The following is a 25,971-nucleotide window of genomic DNA, read 5'->3' as shown; positions in this document are numbered from 1 at the left end:
CTTTTTCATACGTTCTCTGCGTCCATCTGTCCTGCATGTCATGCTCCTCCATCCAAAAGACTTTCTAAGACTATTCTGAGATTCACAGAAATAAAACCTTACTCACTGAGTGTCAAAGGGACTCACCCTGCTCCGTGGATAGCCAGACCGATAAAGAAGATGATGAAAACATGGTGCGTATACCAGAACAATTCATAGGACACCTGCCGGATGAACTCGGTGGAAGAGGTCATGATCAAGATCAAAGCCAGAGAGATCAATAGGCCAGTAATGCCCGCGATTGTAGTTAGCAACTCAGTGATTGTGTTCTAAAAGAAACAAACACCATCACATTAATGGCTCAGTTCTGTTCTTCCATTTTAGGATCAACATTTGAGAATCCAAACAGGGAGCAATTCACAGTGTACTAGTCAGAAGCACATTAACCTTGGGAAGGGTCCCCATACACTTCTAACAAGGGACTTCCTTATCCTTTCCTCTGCCACCTAAGGGTGGAATTCACTATGCTCAAATTTTGTCCAATGTCATTTTGTTAACTATTTTTTTCCCCATCTGTATAAATCAGCCAGCATGCCAAAGTTGATGATGTTGAATTGTAATTAGGACAATATATGAAAATGCATTTTAGGATACAATACTGCAAAAAAAAAAAAAAAGTGTTTCAAGTTTTTAATTTTTAAAATAAAAATGAGACTCACCATGCTTAATTGCATCTTAACATTAATAAACACTTTTCTGGAGAGGTCCCTCAGGGGCATCCCTAATAAAGCAGCTGCAAACTCTGTTCCCCTGGCAGTTATTCCTTGCTCTCGATTTTTAATTGGAAGGACCATGACTTGCATTTCTTTCATGCCACCTCATAAGGCTTGGAATACGGCTTTGTAAATCCTAGGTGATCAATAAAGATACAGCTATTCTTATCAGATAGACCCTGCCACAAGGCCAGAATTCTGACCTGTTAGTGTAGAGGATGGTTAAATAGCTTTTCAGAATAGGAATCATAAAACATTTTGTTTTATTGGGAGTTTGCCATATTCTGGTCAAGTCATTAGTATTCACACACTGTGTTTCTATCTTTGAGACAACTATGAGCTCCATAAATGCACACTGTATTTTTTGTCAGTAAAATCTCATTGATTTGGGCCGCTTTGAGATCTTGAGGTAATTTAAACAGGGACTTCTCTGTTGTTTACTTTTTCCTTTGTAGAGCAAACAGTGGAAATAAAATTGAAAGGGTTATGTCTAAAACATTTAAAAGACCTTTTTTTTTTTTCCCCAGTGTACTCAGGCATTTTAGAAATCCACTGATATCACATGGTGTGCTAATTTCAAATCATTCTTCTTTGCTTATTAAAGCAAATCCCCACTTCCCTCTTCTTGTGACATATTTATAGACTAGTTTGAGTTGCAAGGGATCATCTAAAACAATTCCTCTGTGTCTCATTAGAAATGCTCTATAATGTACATGTTGTGTTATGGGTACCCATCTTTCTCTAAATATCCTAGATTAGAAGGTTTCTTGACCTTAATTAGTACTTACATAGTATATTGCCTTTAAAATTTTGAAATAGCCATATGGGGAGTAGCTTAATCATGTTTAATTTGCTTCAAATTATTTTAAAAGTAATTGTAATAAATACAATTTATTGTATCGTCTCTTCAAAATCTTGAGATTTATTCTTGGTTATGTATCACAACAGATTTCCCAGAGTCTTAATGGGGGACAGAGTTAACCCCAGTAGGTGCCCAGATAAATCCTGCAGCTCCAATAAGTACACCAAAGGCATTCCATTCCCATAGGCTTAGGGCCTCTGTAGCTTCTAATTATTGTCAGCTAAGAAAATGTAGCTCTACTAGATCAATGGCCTGATTTTCAAAATCACTGTAGGATAATTAGAAGACATGACATGGAAGAATTTCCCCAGAAAGAGACTTTGAATATTGCTTCTTCAAGTAAGGCTAAATGGGCAAAAGGGTCACTTAAAGAGATGGCCCAGACAGTATTGGAGGAATTTCCATTTTGGAGGGTATTGTCTTAGGCTCTTCTTGGACAATACAGAGTTTTGATCTTGGTCAACATGCAGCATACATTTTCCAATATGATAGGCAGTACATGGGAAAAGTTTAGATCAACCAGGAAAACAGAGGTAGGAGGTGAATTAAAGGAAAGAAATGTCTTTTTAGGAGGATTTCTGTGGCTACACATTGGGTTTTCTTTTTGTTTCTTATATGTACACACAACTAATTAGCATTAATGATGTCACTGGCCATGAAGGTCTCATTATGGAATTTGCTGCTCTGTCCAGCATCAGATTTGGCAAACTAGCTAGTCATTTGTGTGCCAAAAATGACACAGGAAAAGCAATCCAGAAAACAATTTGCAAACTGAAAATAAAGACATCCAATTCATCATCCCTGAATTTAGATGGCACTTCACATTCTTTATGATTCTAATACTGGCAAAAAATATCTAATCATGAGCTACTTTAAAAACTTAAAGTAAGGTTTAATAGGTTATTTCATTCCTTGTTTAGGTGTATTTATTTATTTATTTTTGCTATAAACTAATTAAGTGGCATCAATTTTTCTTGCTCATAACCTCTTAGCAACGATGATGGCAGAAGAAAAAGAACTTCTTTTAAAAGGTGAAACTGATGTTAGCATTTGGCAGAAACTGGCTCTCTAGCTTTTTAAAAATTATGATCAAAAGCTTTTGAAATACATGATTCCTTATAAAGGGATCAGAAAAGGAAGGATTTAGGGGATGAGAAATGAGGTGATATGCAAGAACTCACTGTGTGGAAGGTCCGGATGGGGTTGAGGTAGGTTTCATTTGGGGTGTCACCAAGTTTGGAAAGTGCAGCCACGAGTCCCTCTGCCTCTGGCGACTGGCCCCAGTAGTAGTGCTCCAGGTTAAACAAATGCGCCACGACGTGGATGGCTGCGGGCAGGGGCCGACACGGAACAGGCACCATGTTAATTTCTTCCTTTGCGCTTACTTCCCTGGTGGCTCAGACAGCAAAGTGTCTGGCTGCAGTGCGGGAGACCGGGATTCAATCCCTGGGTTGGAAAGGTCCCCTGGAGAAGGAAATGGTAACCCACTCTAGTACTCTTGCCTGGAAAATTCCATGGATGGAGGAGCCTGGTGGGCTACAGTCCATGGGGTTGCAAAGAGTCAGACACGACTGAGTGGCTTCACCCACTCATGGGTAGGGGACGACACGCAACAGGCACCATGTTAATTTCTTCCTTTGAGGTTACTCAAAAACTCAATGTCTATCTGGTCAAGTTTCTCTGTTCTGGTTTTTGTAACCTCCAAGCAAGATTAATCTGTGCATCTTTCCTAGTGTCTTGAATGAAATGAACTGAATACTTTTGAAGATACTGTATGATTCAGCACATTCATTTTTCAAAAAAATTTGGCTGTGCAACCCATCATCATATTCATTTTAACTATATTAAGACATAAAGTAAATTTCAATTAACCATAATTTAATTATAAACATATAATCATTCTGGAATAGAATAGATATTATGATATACAAGCTAGTTATATATATATTCTACCCTATACATATATATATAAGAAGATAGACATACACACACATCTCTTCTTTCCCAAGAAATCAGAAAGTATTTTTCTAGAATACTGTATATCAAACACACATATATATGCATATAATATATGATATAGATACCAGAAGAGACAGTGGTGTTTTTGTTCTCTTTCAGACATTATATTTTTTATTCTTACTTTATACATTTTAGTGTATATATATGTATATATACACATACACATATATGTACACATACATGCATATACTTACATGTGTTATTCCCAGTGGACCAAAATAAATATTCATGAAACTAAACCTCTCAGTATATTCTTAAGAAGAAACTTTAGTTTTCTAATTCTGGGAATTGGTTATGTCTAAATTCCAAGTGAAGAGAATAAGCTCAGATCACAGAATCCTCTGGCCTAAGGAGTCTATGCCCAGTGCTACTTTCTTGTCTTCTGAAATCTATGGGCATGCCAGCAGCCACAACATTCAGACAAGAATATCCTGAGGCTCTTCCTGCCAATGGGAGCCCTGCTGGGTGGCCAGTTGATACTCGCCATTGAGATCACATTCAAGTGTGAAATGAGAACTCATTACCCAGAGGATAGGTAATTTCCAAGTTGACATCTTCCCCCCTCCCCGCCCCCTGCATCCACAGTGAAAAGTCGCAGAGGCTACTACTATTCTAAGTCTCTACAGTTGTGGGTGAATTCTGGGGTCAACCGTGATTGTACACTGTGAGTTGAGGTGTGGTTGTTGTTTAGTAGCTCAGTCGTGTCCGACTCTTTGTGACCCCATGGACTGTGGCCCACCAGGTTCCTCTCTCCATGGAATTTCCCAGGCAAGAATACTGGAGTGGGTGAGGGGAGTAAGGGAAAAGGAAACAACAGGAGTTTCTGTGAAGTTGGTGGCATTTGGTTCTAGTAGCAGATACATTTAGAAACGTCATCTCCTATTTGTCCTCTTCTCTCTGTCATCTGAGTTCCATTTAACAGAGCCATTCCCTTTTTTTGCCCTGCAAAGCAGTCTTCCTGTTTTAAGACCCAATTCAAAAGTTGTTTTCTCAAGCATTCTTCAGTTCCACAGGCACGGATGGTGCCTTGATTACATTTCCCAGATATTATGGTTCTGATGATCTTTTACCTGCGTTGCTTGATGGATTTTGACCCCTCAAGACTTGATCATCTTGAAATCTCAACACCTGTCACTTGCTTAGCACCAGCCTATCTTTAGTAAGGGCTTCCCTGGTGGCTCAGTGGTAAAGAATATGCCTGCCAATGGGGGAGACAGAGGAGACTCAGGTTCAGTCCCTGGGTGAGGAAGATCCCCTGGAGAAGGGCATGGCAACCCACTCCAGTATTCTTACCTGCAGAATCTCATGGACAGAGGAGCCTGATGGGCTACAGTCCATGGAGTAAAAAAGAGTCAGACACGACTGAAGCGACTGAGCATGAACGTCCTTAGTGATGATTGCAGAGTGAGATTACAGAAAGGGAGAAAGGTCCAGAGAGACAATCTATGTGCAGTTAGAGTAGCATTTTCTCTGCTAATATGTATTTTTGCACTTTTTTCTACAGGCTTTAAGTTGGAAATCAATTCAAATATACTTTTGGTTGAAGCTTTTACTTAGGAATGCAAAGCATGTGAGTGTTTCTGAGTATGATGTTGACTATCTCCTTACAGATTTAGTGAGGTGAGCACCCAAGAGGTAGTGTCTTTCCTTAAATGTTCTATTTGTCAACATATGCGGCCATGTCTCTGAAGGGGCTGCCTTGTTTGGTCCCAACATCCATGGAGCTGGAAAAGCTTACCCGGCAGCAGTCTCTTGCAATATGTCGTATATAAAAAGGAAACTATTTTCTTAGTTCAACATAGACATTGTCTAGTATTTTTTAATAGCTGTTTTCTAACAGTTATCTTAAAGTTTTGAAAAACAAGTAATCTTTTTCCTAGCTAACATATACTGAATACTTATTATACTCCAAATGCTGTTATTAATTCTTTAGGCATTTGATCTCATGTAATCCTCATATACTAGTCTTATTTCCATTTTACAGATAAGTGTTTAATAAATTAAGAGTGGTCCATTGATGGAAAAGGTAGGATAAAACTGCCTATGCCAGAACCTGATCTTTTGACCTTTAAGTTATATTGCTTCTTTTCTCTAATCAATAATTGCTATACTTTACTGAAGATGAATTTCTCCTAAGGGCTTAGCTAGACTCTTTGAATAGCTCACTTGGTGTCTTTAATCTAGAGTCAAAGAGCTCCTACGACTGATGACTGATCATTGTCTTTGGAGTCTTCTTTGTAGGTGGGTGTGAATCCTCTGTCTGCATTTTATCCCTCTCCCTCACGCCTCTGCTCATGCCTCTCTTCCATTCTCCCTCTGTGGACTAAAGCACACCAGAGAGAGAGGAGTTATTCCCATTTTACAGAAATAGACACTGAGCTTCAAGCCCCAAATTAAGTGATGTATTTACCATTACATAACCTACATGTGATGGTCAGAAAAGGAACACCAGGTAAAATCTAGGTCTTTTATAGTCTACATTCTATAGCTTCTTTCTCCCATGTAATGAGCTGTTGGTCACAATTTACTTTCTATTAGGTTGATTTCCACATGAACATTTGCCACTGATAAACTAAATTTAAGTACATTTATTGAATGAGCAAAGATATTGAGCTCTTCATCTATTCCTATTGCCAGGTTTCCCATAACAAGTCTGAAGAAATTAATGAGGTAGAGTATGAAAACCCAAGATGCTTTTCACAAGGTAGCTCTTTAGAGAATGTATTGAAAGCTATTCTTTCCATTTTTTTCTAAGTACTTTAAAATTCGCATCTTAAATGTTTCATTTCTCCAGCTATCTCCATGTTGTTTTATTTTCAGGTGGTACAGTGGTAAAGAATCCACCCGCCAATGCAGGAAATGCAAGAGACACCGGTTTGAACCCTGGAGAAGGAAATGGCAACCCACTCCCGTATTCTTGCCTGGAATATACCATGGACAGAGTAGCCTGGGAGCTACAGTGCATGTGGTCATAAAGCGTCAGACACGATTGAGCAGAGCACAGCACCTCAGTGGTGGGGCCTGTGCGCACGCTCAGCTCCTCAGTCATGACTGACTCTTTGTGATCCCATGGACTGTAGCCCGCCAAGCTCCTCTGTCTATGGGATTTTCCAGGCTAGAATTCTGGAGCCAGTTGCAATTTCTCCAGGGGATCTTCCTGACTCAGGGATTGAACCTGCACTTCCTGTGTCTTCTGCATTGGCAGGTGGATCCTTTACCACTGAGCCACCTGGGATCCATTTTCTCCTAGATAGTACCCTGATTTTATTGTGATCTTGCCTTGGAACCAAAGGTATTCCAGCTACCAAATCCAGGGTTGCTGGGACTTGATAGATATCAGGGGAGAGATGGATTTGGTTTTTTCAGACATTATATTTTCTATTCTTCCATTTATACATTTTAGTTATTTTAATATGAATAGTTGTGCTATCTATTGGAGAAGGCAATGGCACCCCACTCCAGGACTCTCGCCTGGAAAATCCCATGGACGGAGGAGCCTGGTGGGCTGCAGTCCATGGGGTTGCTAAGAGTCAGACACGACTGAGCGACTTCACTTTCACTTTTCACTTTCATGCATTGGAGAAGGAAATGGCAACCCACTCCAGTGTTCTTGCCTGGAGAATCCCAGGGACGGGGGAGCCTGGTGGCTGCCGTCTATGGGGTCACACAGAGTCGGACACGACTGAAGCGACTTAGCAGCAGCAGCAGCAGTACTATCTATGTTTACAGTGACGGTTGCTTCAAGTATATGATAAAATAGTGACACGCTTTTACTTTTTCTTTCTTAGTCATCAAAATCATGTTACTAGATTTGGTATGAGCATGTGGGAGAAAGAATACTGAAGAGGATACGTCTCAGTTACTTAACTTCTTTTAGTCCCTGTTTTCTCATCTGTAAAAGGGGTGGGTTGAACTAAACCATGATATCTAGGTTCCCTTCCAGCTGTCTGGCTCCTATGTCTCCATCTGAAGTTAATTGGGAACATTTGTCATCTGAAAGGGAGCTGCAGTCCAATATGAGAGCAAACATGAAACTTACCGTTTTAAAACATTTTAAAAATCAACACTGTCTTAACGGAGCTTCTTCAGTCTTACAGCAAATCCAGTGTCACCAGCTACATGGGTTCTCTCCTCATGGTATCTCAGGGGACCTTCTATCGATCGCTTGGAAGATCCCAAGGTACACATTTGCAGAACTCACCCGAGTTCCATGCTAAAAAATGCCATGGCTCAGTCTTTCCATTATTTTTTTCTTACCAAAATATTTTTCACAGTTAAAAAAGAGCTGCAATCTTGGACACACTACAAATGCACATTTAATTGCTGTGTGAACTTTGGAGTTCAAATAAGGAGCTTTTATTGAAGAGTGAACAAAAAAAAATTCATAAAGGCTACAATTAGAGCCAGTTGCCCTGAGAAAGTTCCTTTTTCTCCCGTCTTTCCTTCTTTTTCTTTTTCAGGAGATCAAAGGGAGCGTAATTGAGGGAGAATCTTGGAAGTGTGGTCAGTTCTATGCTATCTCTCTGCCTGCCTGTCAGTGATAACAGTCATTTTGGAGTTAGTCACCTCCTAATTAAGCAGCCTTTAGAAAGAAGGACCCAGGGACAAATTCTGGCTGTGTTTCTTGCAGCCAGAATTTGGCCCCAAACTTTCAAATTTGTGGTCTTATTTCTGCAAGAATATACATATTCTCTGGCACTCTGTGCATGCCAATCATTTGAAAATCACATTAGATTGTGTGAGGCAAGACAGGGGAGACGCCTACTTGGAACTCTCCATGCCTCAAGCAGAACTAGATCAGTAGCCATCCCTTTGGGATCAGGTCTGAAAGCATGTGGACCTCCGGGATTGTTCTCTGTGGTGGGGCCTCCAAATCATTTTTTCTCAGCGTCCTGATTCTGAGGTCACTTCTCTCAACCTGTCTCTATTGTGTTTCTTGAGGTTTACAAACTAATCAACGCATCAGGAGCTGCCTGTGGGTCATTATCCACCCCTGGAACCTAGCAGATGCCAACTGCAGGGACAGACAGAGCTGCCAGGGTCACTATTCACAGCCCCTTGGAAGGAAGCTTGGGCTTAAAGTACTACTATTCAATTGGAAGGGTCTTCAAGGTCTACTGTGGGCCAGAGTCCAGAAAGATCTGCATTAACAAGAATAGAGAGGCTGCAAAACTATGATTTTTATCCCAGGGAGGTTATGGGGCTCTGAAAATGATTTATTAGTGGTTGAAGAAGGCTCCGGCAGCTCTTATCGTAGGCAAGCAAGCAGGAAGGCAGGAAGCCAAAAGAAGAGTTCCTGTCACTGCATTTTCGGTGATGCCCTTGATCATAGATACCATTGTTTGCCTCTTCCCTCCTCCTCCCCAGCCTGCTTTCACCAGGCTCTAATTACCTCCTTTAATGATTTGACCAATTAAAGCCTGCAGTTCAACTTATAGGGGAACGGATGAGAAATTAGAGGCTGGCAAGCAAACTTCGACGAGGATGCACTTCTTCCAAGGTTACACACCTCTATTAAGCCGGTCGGCTATTTGAAAAGCAGCATAATGGGCGATGCTAATAAAGCAAGCACGGGGACATTTTCAGCAGCTCCCAAGTGAATACACCAGAAGGACAAAATGGGAAAAGCAAAGGTATATCTATAAAACCAGGGCTTAGCATTTTTCTCCTCCTAAAAGCACAGTTGCCAGCCACGTTTCTTCATCAATGTGAAATGTAATAATTGCTTTGTCAGGGTTTGGGAGAAGCAGAGTGCTCTCTCTCCACCCTCCTGCCTCTGCCTGGAATGGAAACAACTGCTGGGCTGCTGGTTGCCATGGCGGTGGGAGATGAGGAGCCTCTGCTCTCAAAAGCAGTCAGACCCTGCTGGCACAGCCCCGGGAGACATTTGGGAGCCTGGCAAACAGTGGGGATTCAAGGAGAAGAGGGCCAGGGAGAAGACTTGATTCTCTCCAGGGATTTGTGAGGGAAAGCGGGAGAACAGGCATCCTGCTTTGTCTTGTCATAGCAGAATGTGAATTAATTATCATGGATGACTGGCATCATTTTGAGTCTCTTTGCTGCCCACACACTATCTTTTGTCCACCCCAAAACACTCCCGGTTCCCTGGCAACTCCTGAACGCTTACATCTAGCACCTTGTCCCAAGAAATCCCTTGATCTATCTCTTTTTTCCTGCTGGCCAACTTTCCTACTCATCCTCAGGTTTGACCAGATTTGTTGAGGTCATGTGCCGCAACCAGGAGAGGGAAGAGGCATAAGGCACAGTCTCATATTTTAAGGTGATCAGAATCTGAGAAACTGTACGGTGTGGTAGGAGGGGTGCCTGGGGCCCAGAGATAAGGAAGCCCAACAGCCCAGATCTGGCAGCTCAGGGGGAAGCTGGCTAAGCATGGAGCCCTGGATATGGTGACAATTTATCCAGTGAAGAAGGAGAGGGCAAGCATTTCAGACAGAGGGAATAGCAAGGGCAAATGCACAGCCTGCTCAGGGACCACCAGTAGCTAGGAAAAAGCAAGGGGGTGTGGTGAAGGATGAGCTGGTACACAGTGGGCGGAGCTTGGTGATGGGAGCCTGCCCACCAGACTACACTTGATCTGATTCTCTTTGCAGTGGCAGCAGTAAATGACTTGAAGTCTGTGGGTTTCCAAGAGGTCCACTCCTGACACCTAGTCTGCACATCTCATAAGAATGGATAGACTGCATTATTGGTGTTTTTTTTTTTTTTTTAATTCCATGGAGTAGGACATAAGGAACTTATCTGAGATCACACAACCCATCAGTAGCAGGGGTATAAAATAACTTGGTCATCTGCTTCTAGTCAACTGCTGTCCCTGTGAATTATGCTCTATCCTGAAACCATTACTGACTGTACCAGTTTCAGGAGGTTATATATAGTTCCTATCATGGTATCTTGGGCACAGGAGGCAGATATTGAACACGCATCACTGATATATATATATATACTATTGATATATGATTCTGCATGAAGAAATATACATACTCAAAGGTTTAAGGAGAAAAAAATCATTGCATAACACATATTTTCCTTTATTCTTTGATTCCTTTTCTGACATATTTTGATGCTCTGGGGTTTTTTTGTTCCTTCTCTCTATTATATCTTTATAACTTTCTCTTAGAGTCCAATTCTGCCTTAAAGCTATTGCAGAGTGAGCATTCTTCCTGACATTGTAGTGTGTTTTATCTCCTCTTTTAAAACAGAATTAAAGGTTCTTAGGCTTTAAAGGAAGCCGAGAGTTTCCTTGAATTCCTTCTCTGAAGCACTTCCCAAGATGCAATCTGGATTCCACTAGAACAGCTCCCCCAACAGGGAACTCAGCCCTCTCAGGGGACCCTCATTCTAATTTTAGATAATTTTCAAGGTCTGGCAAAGGCTTCCATTTCTGAGCTTAAATCTGCTTCCCTGAGTCTTCATTACTTCCTGCATTTACTCATTCATCAAAGATTATTGGCATCTATATATACTCTGCACCATTGCAGGCCTCGGAACACAAAGTAATTAGCCCTGCTCTTTGTCCTCCAAACTTTCTCTGGTTTTCTCTAGGACATGCTGTAGATTTACCCTTAATTCTTAACAAATGCCAAAGAACTTTTCCAAACATTTCCTGGGTTGGTTTAATCTGGCGTTGAAGACAGCCAGTAGGGAGCTCTCCCTACTTGTCTAAGCACACACCCAAAATTGTGCTAATTGGCACTGGGGGCACCGTCTGTCATGTCTTGTTGCTTAATTAAATCTACATTTGTTTTGAATGTTCTTTTTATTCTGCTATTTTTTATGCATGAGAGGATAAAAACAAAAGAGAAAAACATTTTATAGTTAAATTAGTTTGAGGAAAACAGTCCTGAATCATAACTCTTTATTGTTCAGATAGCCTTTTATTTCACTGTCTTTGTTGTCCAACAAAACCACAAGCCAGTTGGTTGTTGCCCCTCTTCATTTCTTCCTGACCAGAGTTTAACCTTGACCTTGGATGCTAATTTCTAGTGTTTTTATCTTGAACTCTCTTGTTTTCTAATTCAAGAAATGGTGATAACAATTTATATGGCTATAAAGCTTCAGATCTTTTCAAGATCCTTTTATATCCACTAGCTCAATACTATTCAAAACCTCGTTCACATGATCTTGCTTTTCTTCTTTTTATTGCCCATGATACCACTTGATAGTCATTTTCCCATGACTGAATGGGATTTTGAGTATAGGTCAATTTTATTTCTGATGTGAATTATATTGAATAACAAAGTGCTTATTTTTCAAGTGGGTCTTTACCACGGTATTATCAACAAGCTTAATTATTCAGAAATGAAAATGAAGTTTCATAAACTTTTCCTTGACAAATTGAAGGCTTGATAAAGAAGAGAAGGCATGAATGTACATTAGAAACTTAAAAATCCATTTGTATAAGGTTTGCATGGTCAGGTGGAAGACAAAGATTTCTTTCACCTAAGGGTGAGTCTTTGGCAGGGAAGGAATAAACAAAACTATTAAGTGAATGTGCAGTATTATAAAATTAATCAGACAATTAATAATAAGCACTTACTTGCATTAATGACTATTCCATAGGCAACCAGTTTGTGGAATTTGAGATTTTTGTCTAATTGCCTCCTCCACGGTCCTCTGAAGCACTAGAGTAACAAAAATTAGAAAGTCTTATTCAGGGAAAATCATAGCAATAGCAGTGTCATGAGAGTTAAGAGAGCAAGACTCAGGCTCTGCCTCTAAATTACTAAAGGTGGGCCTACCTGAGACAAAAATGAGTGGCCATTAATTAGTCAAACAGGCAAAATCAAATGGTTATTACTAGCTTTGCTGAAATTCCAACTCAATAAAAGTGATTGAGTTAGTAGTTCCCTGGCTACAAGTCAAAACTCTAGAATAAACCTGCTAATAATCATGCATCGGCTAATTTAGAAAATGAAGATGATAACCATCATCCTCAGTGATGTGGTCTAAGTAGTCTATAAATTATTCCTTATTACACAAAGAAAGGCTCTATATTCATCTATATCTAAATATTCATAAAATTATGAAGATGATTATATGATAAATTATTTAGTCTAGAAGGGTTATTGAGGTCTCATTTTTTGGTACAGTGCACTATTCTGTTTGGCAGGAAACACAGGTAAGTACTCAACGCAGTGAAATCTACATAATTAGGAAATGCCCCATTGTGTCTGCTAGGGGTTAAAATTTACGTATTAAAATCTATGTACACTAATTGTGTTTTCCTGGGCTGAAAACTCAGAGAGACGCTTCTTCAGTGGCATTTGACTCATCTACGTATCTATTTCCTTTTAATCAGAAATGGTAATAGTTCAAGCTGTTATAATGCTTCCATCTTCATGAGTCAGGTCAATCTTATTAGCCTTTCTTTTCCGATGAAGCAGATGCATCAGGGGAAGGTTGAGCAATGAGTCCAATGTCATGTAAGGTGTCAATGGCAAAAGGAAAACACAAATCAAATGTACCAATTTCCGATTTTCAGTTTTAACCATTGTGTCCTCTCTACAAAGAAGCATATGTCAATCTAAACAGGATTATTGGGAATTTCATAGTGAAGTACATCTTTGTTTTCAATAGCACTTATATTAATAGATCATAACAACGGAAATTATTTCAAATAACTTAGTACTTACAGCACTTGTCCCTCTCATGAATGAAATAAGGTTTCGACTGACAGGTAATAGAATTAGCATGCAGTTAAAATTCAGGCACACTGCAGATGCGCGAGCCCAAGCCAGGGTAGACTGTCCATATATAAAGACATAAGAAAGAGATACAGTGAAACAAGGAAGCTGGGGGAAATAAAAGGCATTTTGTTTTCTGAAATGATAATTAATGCATAGTACCCAAATCTACTTACACCCAGAATAACTCGCGTATAAAGGAAAGACTCTTCCTCTTCATACCAATAGAATGTGTCAATAAACAGATATAAATTCACTCCCAGCCATGAGAGCTAGAGCAGAATGGAAAAAAGGGCCAATCAATACTGTCTTCAACCTTTCCTTCTTCTCAAATTCATTTGGAGTTCTTGGGGTCTTTTTTTTTAAAGTGAAATGAAAAGCTTTTCAATATCAATCAGAATCATTCCATATACTTATTTCTTATAGGTTAGTTTTGTAACAGTTATCATCATGATAAGAAATTGTTAACTTTATTAAAAAAGATTTGAAATACATAGGGGTATACTTTAAGGAATTTAATGAAAAATACAGAACCCTCCTAATCAACATTGCTATAATGTTTCAAGTCAATGATGTCAAGAAGGAGGAAATCCTTAAAAATCAACTCAGAAAATACTTTAGAAAAATTCCAATGTCATAGTCTAATTCAAACACTTCCTTCGATTTACAGAAACATTCATACCTGATGCAAATGAAAACCACTTGACTTTAAAAATAATGATTTGCATGATTCTGCAAGAGTAAATTAAGATTTACCAAGGTGTATCTACTAAATGTTTTCTAACAAGTTTTAGTCTTTTAAGCAGGGCAATACTTCACGTTACTTAGTATTCCTATACAAGTTATCTGAAGAATCAAGGTATGCAATGTATATGTTTAGAGCTGAATAACAAAAATGATACTTACTACTAATATGATGGAGAGACTCTCATTCAAAATCCAGCATCCCATCATGACAGCCTTGCTCGTTTGCGGTTAGCAAATTATTTCTTTCATTCAGCTCAGCCTGGATGTTGTATCCTTAGCAAGGGCTTTTTTGCTATGTTATTTTATCTTTTTGTCTTAGGAAGCACCTACTGGGAGCAGCTCTCGAGGAATTTCTAATTAAGGACTTCTTGCCAAAGGCACATCTCCAAGTTGACATGCCTCATGACCTGGGTGAAAACAAGGCAAGTCTCTGTCTAATGATTCCTTTCTTCAAAGATTTCACAAGAAAAGAAGGCTCGTTTTATTAAATTAGCCTGATATACTTTATACCCCATTCATTTTCTACATGATTGCAGTCAGGATGATAATAAGTCCTTATGTAAATTTGAAAAATAACCTAACTGCTGAAGGCTGGATACAGCAAAACATTTTAATAGAGTTTTTGCCACTTTGTTTATTTTAGTTTCTTCACTTCCTTTCTTCCTCTTTGGAAAAAACTTTTTATAGAAAACATAGAATGATGGGTAAATAAATATAAGTTAATCTTTCAGAAGATGATGAAGAAAACCAGAGAAGAATCTCTGAAAAAAAACACAGATGGAGGAACTTTCATAAATTTTAAATGTGGATGGGACATCCCTGGTGGTCCAGTGATTAAGACTCCATGCTCCCAATGCAGGGGACCCAGTTTTGATTCCTGGTTCAGGGAACTAGATGCTGCCTGCCACAACTAAAATCTGATGCAGCCAAATATGTAACTATAAAGAATGAAGGAGACAGTTTTGTGGGATTGCAGAATAAATTGTATTTTTTCCCCCTTAATCCCACTTGGTGTACCCATGAGGTCAGTGAGAATATTCTTTCATACTTTAGTGATCCAAGGAGTGGCTGTCTGGGCCTGATCCATTCTCTGATTTTGTGTAAGTTACAGTTATTAAATGGGGCTTCCCAGGAGGTGTGGCAGTAAAGAATCTGCCTGCCAATGCGGGAGATGCAAGAGACGTGGGTTTGATCCCTGGGTTGGGAAGATCCCCTGGAGTAGGAAATGGCAATCCATTCCAGTATTCTTGCCTGGAAAATTCCATGGACAGAGGATCCTGGAGGGCTACAGTGTTTGGGGTTGCAAAGAATCAGGCACAACTCAGCGACTGAGCACACAGACACATGGTTATTAAATACAGTGACTATGACTGCTGTGCTTTTGAACATGCTGTCTACGTTGCTCATAACTTTCCTTCCAAGGAGTAAGCGTCTTTTAATTTCATGGCTGCAGTCACCATCTGCAGTGATTTTGGAACCCAAAAAAATAAAGTCTGACACTGTTTCCACTGTTTCCCCATCTATTTCCCATGAGGTGATGGGACCAGATGCCATGATCTTCGTTTTCTGAATGTTGAGCTTTAAGCCAACTTTTTCACTCTCCTCTTTCACTTTCATCAAGAGGCTTTTAGTTCCTCTTCACTTTCTGCCATAAGGGTGGTGTCATATGCATATCTGAGGTGATTGATATTTCTCCCGGCAATCTTGATTCCAGCTTGTGATTCTTCCAGCCCAGCGTTTCTCATGATGTACTCTGCATATAAATTAAATAAGCAGGGTGACAGTATACAAGCCTTGATGTACCCCTTTTCCTATTTGGAACCAGTCTGTTGTTCCATGTCCAGTTCTAACTGTTGCTTCCTGACCTGCATACAAATTTCTCAAGAGGCAGGTCAGGTGGTCTGGTATTCCCATCTCTTTCAGAATTTTCCACAGTTTATTGTGATCCACACAATAAAAGGCTTTGGCATAGTCAAGAAAGCAGAAATAGATGTTTTTCTGGAACTCTCTTGCTTTTTTGATGATCCAGCAGATGTTGGCAATTTGATCTCTGGTTCCTCTGCCTTTTCTAAAACCAGTTTGAACATCTGGAAGTTCACAGTTCATGTACTGCTGAAGCCTGGCTTTGAGAATTTTAAGCATTACTTTACTAGCATGTGAGATGAGTGCAATTGTGAGGTAGTTTGAGCATTCTAATATATTAAATACAGGTATTTTGGCAGCATTAACCCGAGGTAAGAGTGCAGTTAGTGAAATATCCTCAGTAGCTTTTTTAACAGTGAGACATATAAAGATGTAAAGTCTTCATATTCATTTCTTTAAGCCAATAATCTTCCATGATGAAATGATTTGTTATTTCTGAAGTGTTTAGGATTTACATATCTTAGAGACATTATTCAGTTGGGTTATAAAAATTAATTCAGAAAGACTACCTCCAGAATTTTATCCTATCTTCTCTATTTTAGATTCAGTGAGTGTGAGACAGAGCTGGAGTTTTTTAGCCTTCTGTATTCTTCACAAGGCGTTACAAATGAGAGGCATATATTGCTGAATAATAATGTGTGGTCACATTTTTGTTGTTGTTAATTGCCTAGACTATTTCTAGTGCTACGATAAAAATAAAATTTAAAGGTTTAGGTTTAAAAACAACACAGCATCTTTTCGTGTTCCATTCTTATTTCTAAAATGTGGTGTGTTTGTTCCTCATCTTGAGCATGCAAAGACACTATGTGCTAAATCTATTATTCATTCATAGTGTAAAAGACGGTTCATAGTTGTGTTATAAAAGTATAAATCATGACAGCCTCTGCATTTTTCTCCACAGATTTTATTTTTGTAGAACTTACCATGTTTAGTTTACTCATATTAAAAAATATGTGACTTTCAAATTATATTCAGTTTATTCAGAGCTCAGCACTATTGTACAATTGATGGACATGCTTTTTCTTATCAAATTCTGTATATTCATATATAAGAATAATCTGTTGACACCACTGGTTGGTTTACAATATTGGAATCAGATTTTATAAAACACAAAGTATCGTATCTTATATCACACACACACAAGTTCAACTCAGTCTAGCCTCTGCACTCCCCAGAAGTCCTCAGTTTTGATAAATATGATATTGTGATTTCTCTCTTTATTTTTGATTTATCTGGGGAAATTCGAGGATGCCTCTCCAGCCCCCAGTGGCTGCCTTAGTTTTTACTGCAATGAAGAGATTTGTGCAGATCAGAATTTAAATCAAAGCAATCTGAATCATTTACTAAGAATTCAGGTCAATTGAATGGAGTTGCATCTAAGGAGAGGAAATTGTACAAAATCTACTAAAATGATATGAATTCTCAGCATTCAATCTAGCTTCATCTAATTGTTCTTTGTTGCTAATAAGTTGTGCTCATTTCATTTCTCAGGATTTTCTCAGAAAAAAATGAAGTGAAGTTTGTTCTGTGTGTTTCTAAGGCAGATATAGTCCTTCTAATTAAATAGATACACCCATTGGTTCTTCCAGCTCAACACAAAAGATGTGGATTTTTTTTCCCTTGTAAAGATGACCAGTAACAGACTTTCTGTAGTGGAGAAAGTAGGAAGGAAACCAAACAGATATGTTTACAAAGGCAGGTTAATTGTGTGTATATAAAACAGAAACTCCATACTACCCACACTACATTTCTGGACTGGATTTACTCCATTATATTTTTTTGTTCTTTTTAGTTTCTTAGTTGAACAGTTGACCCAACAAAAAAAACACTTTGATCCTCAAGGGCAAGATTGATCATCTAGTAGCTTTTTTGCTGCTGCATACTAAAATCTAAGTTCCCTGTAGACATAGCAGAGTTCACAGTGCATAAAAATAGCATTGCCAAATCTTCTAAGCATTAGACATGTTTTTACCCCTTTTCCTAAAAGCAAAAGTGAGAAGAGATGAAAAAAGTAAATTAAAAACTATAGACACATATAGTATCAGATATTTATATAGTTATTTTGAGGAGCATTTGTTGTAAAAATTATGAAACTCTGTCAGATAAATCATATGTTGAATGAATTCATTTTTAAAGAAAAAGTAGAACAAAAGAAAAGAGTTCAGAAAGGCCATGCATTGAAATATACCTGATTTTTTAAATAAAATAAAATTAAATATATCACCAACATCTTACCCTTTGCTGAATTAAGTATACTGTATTTTTGTTTTAGGAAAGGTTGTGCTCTCTTAATATTGTATAAAAATAGCTTATTTCACAAACTTAGATTGGCATTAGTCAGTTCAAACCTTTTTTCCCCACTTAGGCATAATTTATTTGTCCAAGTTTCCCAATTTCAAATGAACACTAACTGAGACCACAGCACTCATCACATGATGCTCAGCTCAGAGGGTGTTAGAGTTTGGATTCCACTATTTAGAAGCTTACAGTGTAGCAGGGAAGTGGCAGGACATGTGTGGCAATAAAATAATCATTTAAAGGTGAGTACATTCTGGAGTGACCGAGGTTGTCCACCTGGGGGCCACTGAAGCACAAAGAGATCTTGCTAAAGGATTTACTGTAGGGAGAATGCTCTCTACATGGGGATCAAACTGACTTTTGTCAAAAATTACATGGCATGAAGAAGAAAAGGAGGAAAATAAGTTTGAATTTCTGTGTCTCTCAAAGGGTCAATTGAATCAGCTCCCAAAACATCAAACAGCAAGGAAAAACGACTCCTGCTTCCAATCTTCTTCCTGCAGTCACCTCTGATGCAGTCTGCTAAACCCAGAGGGCTTTGTGCTTTGTTTGGTGTCCGTTTTCCTGCCTTCATCTTTCTCATTGCTCACGTAAGTTTGTAGCACCTTTCATCTTTACATTTATTGAGTTACCTAAAATCTTTTTGAGAGTTATTTAGAAAGCTACTTCTTACAGGGCACCGATGCTGATAGCCTCAGGACCACAGCTCAAAAGTGAGCAGAGAGACTAACTCATCATTTCTTATCCCCAAACCAAGTGGCACAGTTCAAAGTCTCCTGTTTTGCCAATTTTAACTTTTTGGTTTTAGGAATCTGGTGAAAGTCAGAATTATCATGCTTTTTATATTTTATATCATGCCCAGCATACACAGAAATGTAATAAATATTAAATAACAAACACAGAATACATTCATTTCTCTGCTTCTTAAAACATAAGACAGTTCTATACAAATCCATACACAGATACATTTGCAGGATTTTCGAGCAGTGTTTTCCCTTAAAGTTTAAAACTGAGAGGAAAGTTTCCTGTCTAGGTCGTGAATTATTTAACTTCTGAGTTTAGGAAAATTTAAAGTTTAAGAAGGCTAGTCTGGAAATCCCTTCTTTGCATATCCAAGCTGTTCATCTCTCAAAAGTCAAAGTGGATGCCAGAATTCCATAGATTTCATTTTTCAAGATGAACATTCATATTTGAACATATTTCAAAGCAGATGGTTTACAGTTCATGTATTTGTTGCTGTTTTCCTGCCACAACAACTAAATATTGAAGACACATATTTGTGATGAGGAGAGCACTTCCAAACCATCTCTCCCGCTGCTCTCTCACACTGCGTGCTCTAATCCCCTGTGTGCTGCAGGGAAAGGCTCTGAGGAATGAAGCAGTGAATTACATCCATTTGATTTAATAGACAGCAGAGGGGTGCAATAACATAAAACAAGCTTCCTAAAAATAAATACTTTTTTTTTTGTAGCAGTCATGAATTTTCTGGTAGCAAATAAGAAATCAAATGAACACGTATTGAAATATTCTGTTTTCATGATCCATTTAGATGAACTGGAAAGTTTTAAGCCCTCTACTATCTTATAAGGCAGTTTGCCAAACTGTGGGACTGTTTGATCACAGTTCAAGAAAGAAAAGGAAAATCAAATGAAGGTTTAGTTTTTTGTTTTTTGTTTTTTTTTTTTTAAAGTAAAGCCATCAGATAAGAAAGTATCAGCTGGAGAAAGCATTGGACGTTTGTACTGAAGGATGCCAATGTCCCTCAACAGGCTCAGTGATCTCTCTTCCAGGATGAAATGATTTGCTGCTCGTTTGTCATCTCATTTGCAATTTGCTATTATTCTACTCAACCATCAATGTTTGCATTATTACAACTCTGAAGATTCATTTTGTTGACAAAGGGTTCAGTTAGGAATTGGAACCAAAATAATACAAGCTTTTGAAAAATGGAAAATAGAAGAAAGAATTGTAAGCACAGAAAAGAGTAGGTTCGCTTGCTACTTTAACAAAATTTCTGTGACTATTCAATAACCACTAAGTAAGAAACTGACAAAAAGGGAAAAACCTGTCCACAGTTATCATAACCATCATCCAGCAACACAGGACATGCACACACAAAAAGACTTAGGAATACCTTTTTAGGAGATGGTTTGTAGAGCTTCATACTAAGAATCGAAATTGCCTGGATTCATCTGGAGTCTAGCCCCACTACCAGTACCCCACAGCAGCTGTGGTCAGGTCCTGTGGCCTTTCTGGGGGCCAGGCACGTCCACCAGCATGCCACAGGAGCCATGGCTAGGTCCTGCAGCTGGTCCAGGGGCCAGCCTTGCCTAGGTATCATCAAAAATATAAAATGTGATGGAGGGGGAGTAAAAAGATAAAACTATGGAATTTAATTTTTTTTAAAGTTTGTAAAAATGGCAGTAAATACATACATACCAACACTTATTTAAGAAGTACATAAACTAAATTTGGCAATCAAAACCAGAATGGCTGAATGGAGTTTTCCAAAAAGATCAATCTATATGCTGCCTACAAGAGACTCACTTTAGAAAGAAGAACAGACAGACAGGAAGTGAGGGGATAGAAAGAGATATTTCATGCAAAAGGTAATGAAAAGAGAGCTGGAGTAGTTATACTCATATTAGACAAAATAGACTTTGAGACAAAGGCTGTAATAAAACACAAAGAAGAGCATTATATAATGACAAAGGGGTCAATCTAGCAAGAAGATATAACACTTGAAATGTATATGCATCCAACAGATGAGTACCAAGAAGTATAAAACAAATATTAATGGACTTAAAGGGAAAAATTGAAAGTAATACAACAACAGTAGGTACTGTAATATCCAACTTACAACAATGGATAGGTCATCCAGACAGAAAATCAATAAGAAAACATTGGACTTAAATACCACATTAGAGCAGATGAATTTATAATAGATTTATGTAGAACATTCCATCCAAAAGCAGTAGAATATACATTCTTGAATTCATATGGAATGTTCTACAGGATAGATAACACATTAGTTCACAAAACAAGTCTCAGTAAATTCAAGAAGACTGAAATCATATCAAACATCTTTTCTCAATACAATGGCATGAAACTGGAAATGGATCACAAGAAAAATATGGGAAAAGCCACAAAAATACAGAAACTAAATAATGTGCTACTGAAAAACCACTGGGTCATCAAAGGATTTTAAAAATACACCCCACTCCAGTACTCTTGCCTGGAAAATCCCATGGATGGAGGAGCCTGGTAGGCTGCAGTCCATGGGGTCGCTAGGAGTCAGACATGGCTGGGAGACTTCACTTTCACTTTTCACTTTCATGCATTGGAGAAGGAAATGGCAACCCACTCCAGTATTCTTGCCTGGAGAATCCCAGGGACGGGGGAGCCTGGTGGGCTGCCGTCTGTGGGGTCGCACAGAGTTGGACACGACTGAAGCAACTTAGCAGCAGCAGCAGCAGAGACAAATGAAAACAGAAACACAAAATACCAAAAACTATGAGATGTAGCAAAAATGCTTCTAAGAAGGTAGTTAATAACAGTATCGGCCTACCTCAAGAAACAGGAAAAATCTTAAATAAGAAATTTCACTTTATACCAAGAGGAAGTATAAAACAAAGAACAAACGAAATCCCAAATTAGTATAAGGAAGGAAATATGATCAGAGTGAAATAGAGACTGAAAAAGCAATAGGAAAGATCAATGAAACTAACAGCTTGTTCTTTGAAAAGATAAATGAAATTAAAAAACCTTTAGCCAGACTAAGAAAAAAAAGAGAGCAGACTTAAATAAATAAAATCAGAAATGAAAGAATAGACATTATGGCAGAACCCACAGAAGTAGAAAGGATCATAAGAGAGTATAAGAACAATTATACACCAACAAATTGTATAGCAAAAAAAGAAATGGCTTAGTTCCTAGAGATATACACTCTCCCAGACTGTATCAAGAAGAAACAGAAAATTTGAATAGACAGTTACTAGTAAGGAGATTGAAACAGCAATCAAAGATGTCCCAAGAAAGAAAAGCCCAGGGCCAAACAATTTCATTGGCAAATTCTACAAAATATTTGAAGTTTAATACCTATCCTTATCAAACTCTTCCAAAATGTTGAAGAGGGGAGAAAACTTTCAGACACATTTTACAAAATCAACATTACCCTGATACCAAAACCAGATGAGTATATTATGAAAGAAGAAATTATAGGCCAATACCACTGCAGATGGTGACTGAAGCTGTGAAATTAAAAGGTGCTTGCTCCTTGGAAGAAAAGCTATGACCAGCCTATACAGGATATTTAAAAGCAGAGACATTACTTTGCCAACAGAGGTCCATCTAGTCAAAACTGTGGTTTTTCCAGTAGTCATGTATGGATGTGAGAGTTGGACTATAAAGCTGAGTGCTGAAGAATTGATGCTTTTTTGACCTGTGGTATTAAAGAAGACTCTTGAAAGTCTCTTGGATTGCAAGGAGATCAAACCAGTCAATCCTAAAGAAAATCAGTCCTGAATATTCACTGGAAGGACTGATGCTGAAGCTGAAACTCCAATACTTTGGCCACCTGATGTGAAGAACTGACTCACTGGAAAAGACGCTGATGCTGGAAAAGATTGAAGGCGGGAGAAGAAGGGGACGACAGAGGATGAGATGGTTGGATGGCATTACTGACTCGTTGGACATGAGTTTGAGCAAGCTTCAAGAGTTGGTGATAGACAGGGAAGCCTGGCGTGTTGCAGTTCATGGAGTTGCAAAGAGTCGGACATGACTGAGTGACTAAATGGAACTAATTCTTGATATACATGCAAAAATCTTCAACAAAATATTAGCAAATCAGATCCAACAATACAGTAAGAAAATGATACACTATGAAATCCTGACATAAGTGACAACATAGATAAAAGTTATTTGGCTAAGTCAAGTAAGTAAGACAGAAAAAGACAAATACTGTGATTTCATTCATACATGGAATCTAAAAATAAATGAGCAAACAAAATAAAACAAAAACAGATACAGAGAACAGATTCGTGGTTATCACAGGGGGGCAAGCTAATGGGTGGAGGGAGTCAGCTGTGAGGTAACTAGACTGTGGTGGTGATCATTTTGTAGTGTGTACAGATATATTATCATATTTCACAACCAAAATTCATGTACTCAAAATATTGCTTAACATCCTAATACTCAAGAACTGAGGGGACTCATAGGGATCAAATAGAGCAATATTCTCATTTTATGAAGGAGAAAACAGAAACAAGGAGCTTAAGCGACTAATTTAAAGTAATATTGCAGGTTAGTAGAAAAACAGAACTAGAGTCCAAGTGCTCAAGTCCACTGGCTATTCCATTACATCACTTATTACACTCAGGTTTTTGCATTTTTCCAGTCTACAGCATAGAAAGGTGAAAGAATTAGCAAAAAGCTTCAATGAGTTCATAGCAAGAGCCTGGAGCCTAGACAATGCAGCCTGGAAATGCTATTGCTGCTGCTGCTAAGTCACTTCAGTCGTGTCTGACTCTGTGCAACCCCATAGACGTCAGCCCACCAGGCTCCGCCATCCCTGGGATTCTCCAGGCAAGGACACCGGAGTGGGTTGCCATTTCCTTTTCCAATGCATGAAAGTGAAAAGTGAAAGTGAAGTCGCTCAGTCCTGTCTGACTCTTCGATACCCCATGGACTGCAGCCTACCAGGCTCCTCTGTCCATGGAATTTTCCAGGCAAGAGTACTGGAGTGGGGTGCCATTGCCTTCTTTGGCTTAATGGCTCAGTTGTGTCCAACTCTGGACCGTGATCCAATGGACTGTGGCCTGCCAGGCTTCTCTGTCTGAGGGATTTTCCAGGGAGTAATAGTGGAGTGGGGTGTCACTTCCTGCTCCAGGGAATCTTCCCAACCCAGATATCTGGGAAGCCTGGAAGTGCTAATAGGGAAGGTGTATTTACTCTACAAAAGCCCCGAGAATGGATATTTCCAGAGACCTTCCCAGGTGCCAGGCATTTCATACACTGTGATACTTAATCCTGCAGACATATGAGGGTGGTAAAGACATTCTTTCTGGAAAAGGAGGAGGCAACAAGGCTCAGAAAACATCCTAAGATCTCCTAGTTGGTAAACGTGGCTGAGCTGCACATGCCCAACCCCAGTCCTGTGATCTACCTGTTAGACTATGTTACCTTGGAGACCAATGCACAGATGCACTTCCTAAACCACCATTGAAAGCTTCCCCTATGTGCATGGATGCTTCTGTCTGACTGGTGTCCAGAGCTAGATGCATTTTATGATGGTCTGCCTAATTGAACCAATAAAAAAAAAAAATTGTTTGGAATGACCACAGCCATTAAGCTGTGTTTTGGACACATGGAAAGATGGGGTCAGTCATCTAGTGCTCCTCTGACCCACCTCACTGATAACATAGCTCTTGAGAGAGCGTGAATTTCATGTCAAAGTTTAAAAGTTTAGACTTAAAGCCTAAATTTTCCTGGGAAGAGTACAACCAAATAGGATAATATCCTAAAGTGCTTTGTTACTTGTAGATAATTTAAAAGTAAGATTAATTTTTTCCATTGTGATATTTTTAGCAATACTTTTGGCCATGTAGAGAAAACAAGATAGTTGCTCAGGGACTTCCCTGATGGTCCAGTGGTTAAGACTCTGTGCTTTCACTGCAGGGGGCACAGTTTCGATCCCTGGTCAGGGAACTAAGGTTCCACAGGCCGTGTGGGGTGGCCAAACAAAAATAATTGCTCAGAATCCATGTCAGAGTGCTTTTTAAAAGAGGGATCTTCGGTAAGAACAATGAATTCTTTCGAGTATGTTGAAAATCAGTATACTGGTCCATTGTCACTTTTGATGTCTGGTTCTTCTCCTTTCTACATGGCCTCAGTCATCCCAGCTGATTTCAGTGTCAACTGAAGCTGCAGTGCCACAGTGCTACAGTGTCTGCTATAACTATTCCATTTTTCCATTTAAAGTCCCTTCCAGGAGGTAAGACCAATGGATCCATTATCCTGACTGCACATCATTTGATTGATTGATGCTGCTGCTGCTGCTAAGTCGCTTCAGTCATGTCCGACTCTGTGCAACCCCATAGACAGCAGCCCACCAGGCTCCCCCGTCCCTGGGATTCTCCAGGCAAGAACACTGGAGTGGGTTGCCATTTCCTTCTCCAATGCATGAAAGTGAAAAGTGAAAGTGAAATCACTCAGTCCTGTCCGACTCTTAGCAACCCCGTGGACTGCGGCCCACCAGGCTCCTCCGTCCATGGGATTTTCCAGGCAAGAGTGCTGGAGTGGGGTGCCATTGCCTTCTCCTGATTGATGCTAGTTGTGAATAAATCCATCTTTCCTTTGTACTTTATCCTTTTTATAACCCAACTCCAATTTTCCCTCCTTACCCCATCCTGTGTTAGCAGTACAAACTTTCAGATACCTTCCTGATATTTCCCCAGGTGGAGCTACCTCAGCCATAGATATTTCATCTGTAATTAACATTTACATAATTTGCAAGTGCTTTTCTTGGTATGGTATTATTGTCTTAAGAAAGAGGATTTGTTGTCAAGGTGACCAAGAAGGTGCAATGTACAATATGGATTTTCTCGAAACTGCTTTGTTACACTCTGACTCTGTTTAGAAGGTTTTGTCAGATGACTGCAAAGTACCC

The 25,971-nt window shown here is 39.1% G+C and overlaps 1 protein-coding gene and 1 non-coding gene across 2 annotated transcripts in view; one reads left to right on the top strand and one right to left on the bottom strand.

Moving 5' to 3' along the window:
* The window catches only part of NOX3 (NADPH oxidase 3), a 66,693-nt gene extending 52,402 nt beyond the window's left edge, over positions 1–14,291 (bottom strand). The window contains exons 1-6 of the mRNA XM_006074367.4: positions 14,244–14,291; positions 13,514–13,609; positions 13,287–13,397; positions 12,191–12,275; positions 2,796–2,941; positions 127–308 (exon numbers count right to left, since the gene is read on the bottom strand). Coding sequence (XP_006074429.4) covers positions 127–308; positions 2,796–2,941; positions 12,191–12,275; positions 13,287–13,397; positions 13,514–13,609; positions 14,244–14,291 — 668 coding nt within the window. The remainder of the gene's footprint in view (positions 1–126; positions 309–2,795; positions 2,942–12,190; positions 12,276–13,286; positions 13,398–13,513; positions 13,610–14,243) is intronic.
* A 10,646-nt stretch (positions 14,292–24,937) lies between these two features.
* TRNAE-UUC lies at positions 24,938–25,010 on the top strand. The gene has a single exon. It is a non-coding gene; the product is annotated as a tRNA-Glu (tRNA).
* The last annotated feature ends 961 nt before the right edge of the window (positions 25,011–25,971 follow it).

This window comes from Bubalus bubalis, chromosome 10, assembly GCF_019923935.1.
Source record: "Bubalus bubalis isolate 160015118507 breed Murrah chromosome 10, NDDB_SH_1, whole genome shotgun sequence".
Taxonomy (NCBI): domain Eukaryota; kingdom Metazoa; phylum Chordata; class Mammalia; order Artiodactyla; family Bovidae; genus Bubalus; species Bubalus bubalis.
The sequence above is the reverse complement of the archived record's forward strand: the minus strand, read 5'-3'. Positions and strand labels throughout refer to the sequence as shown.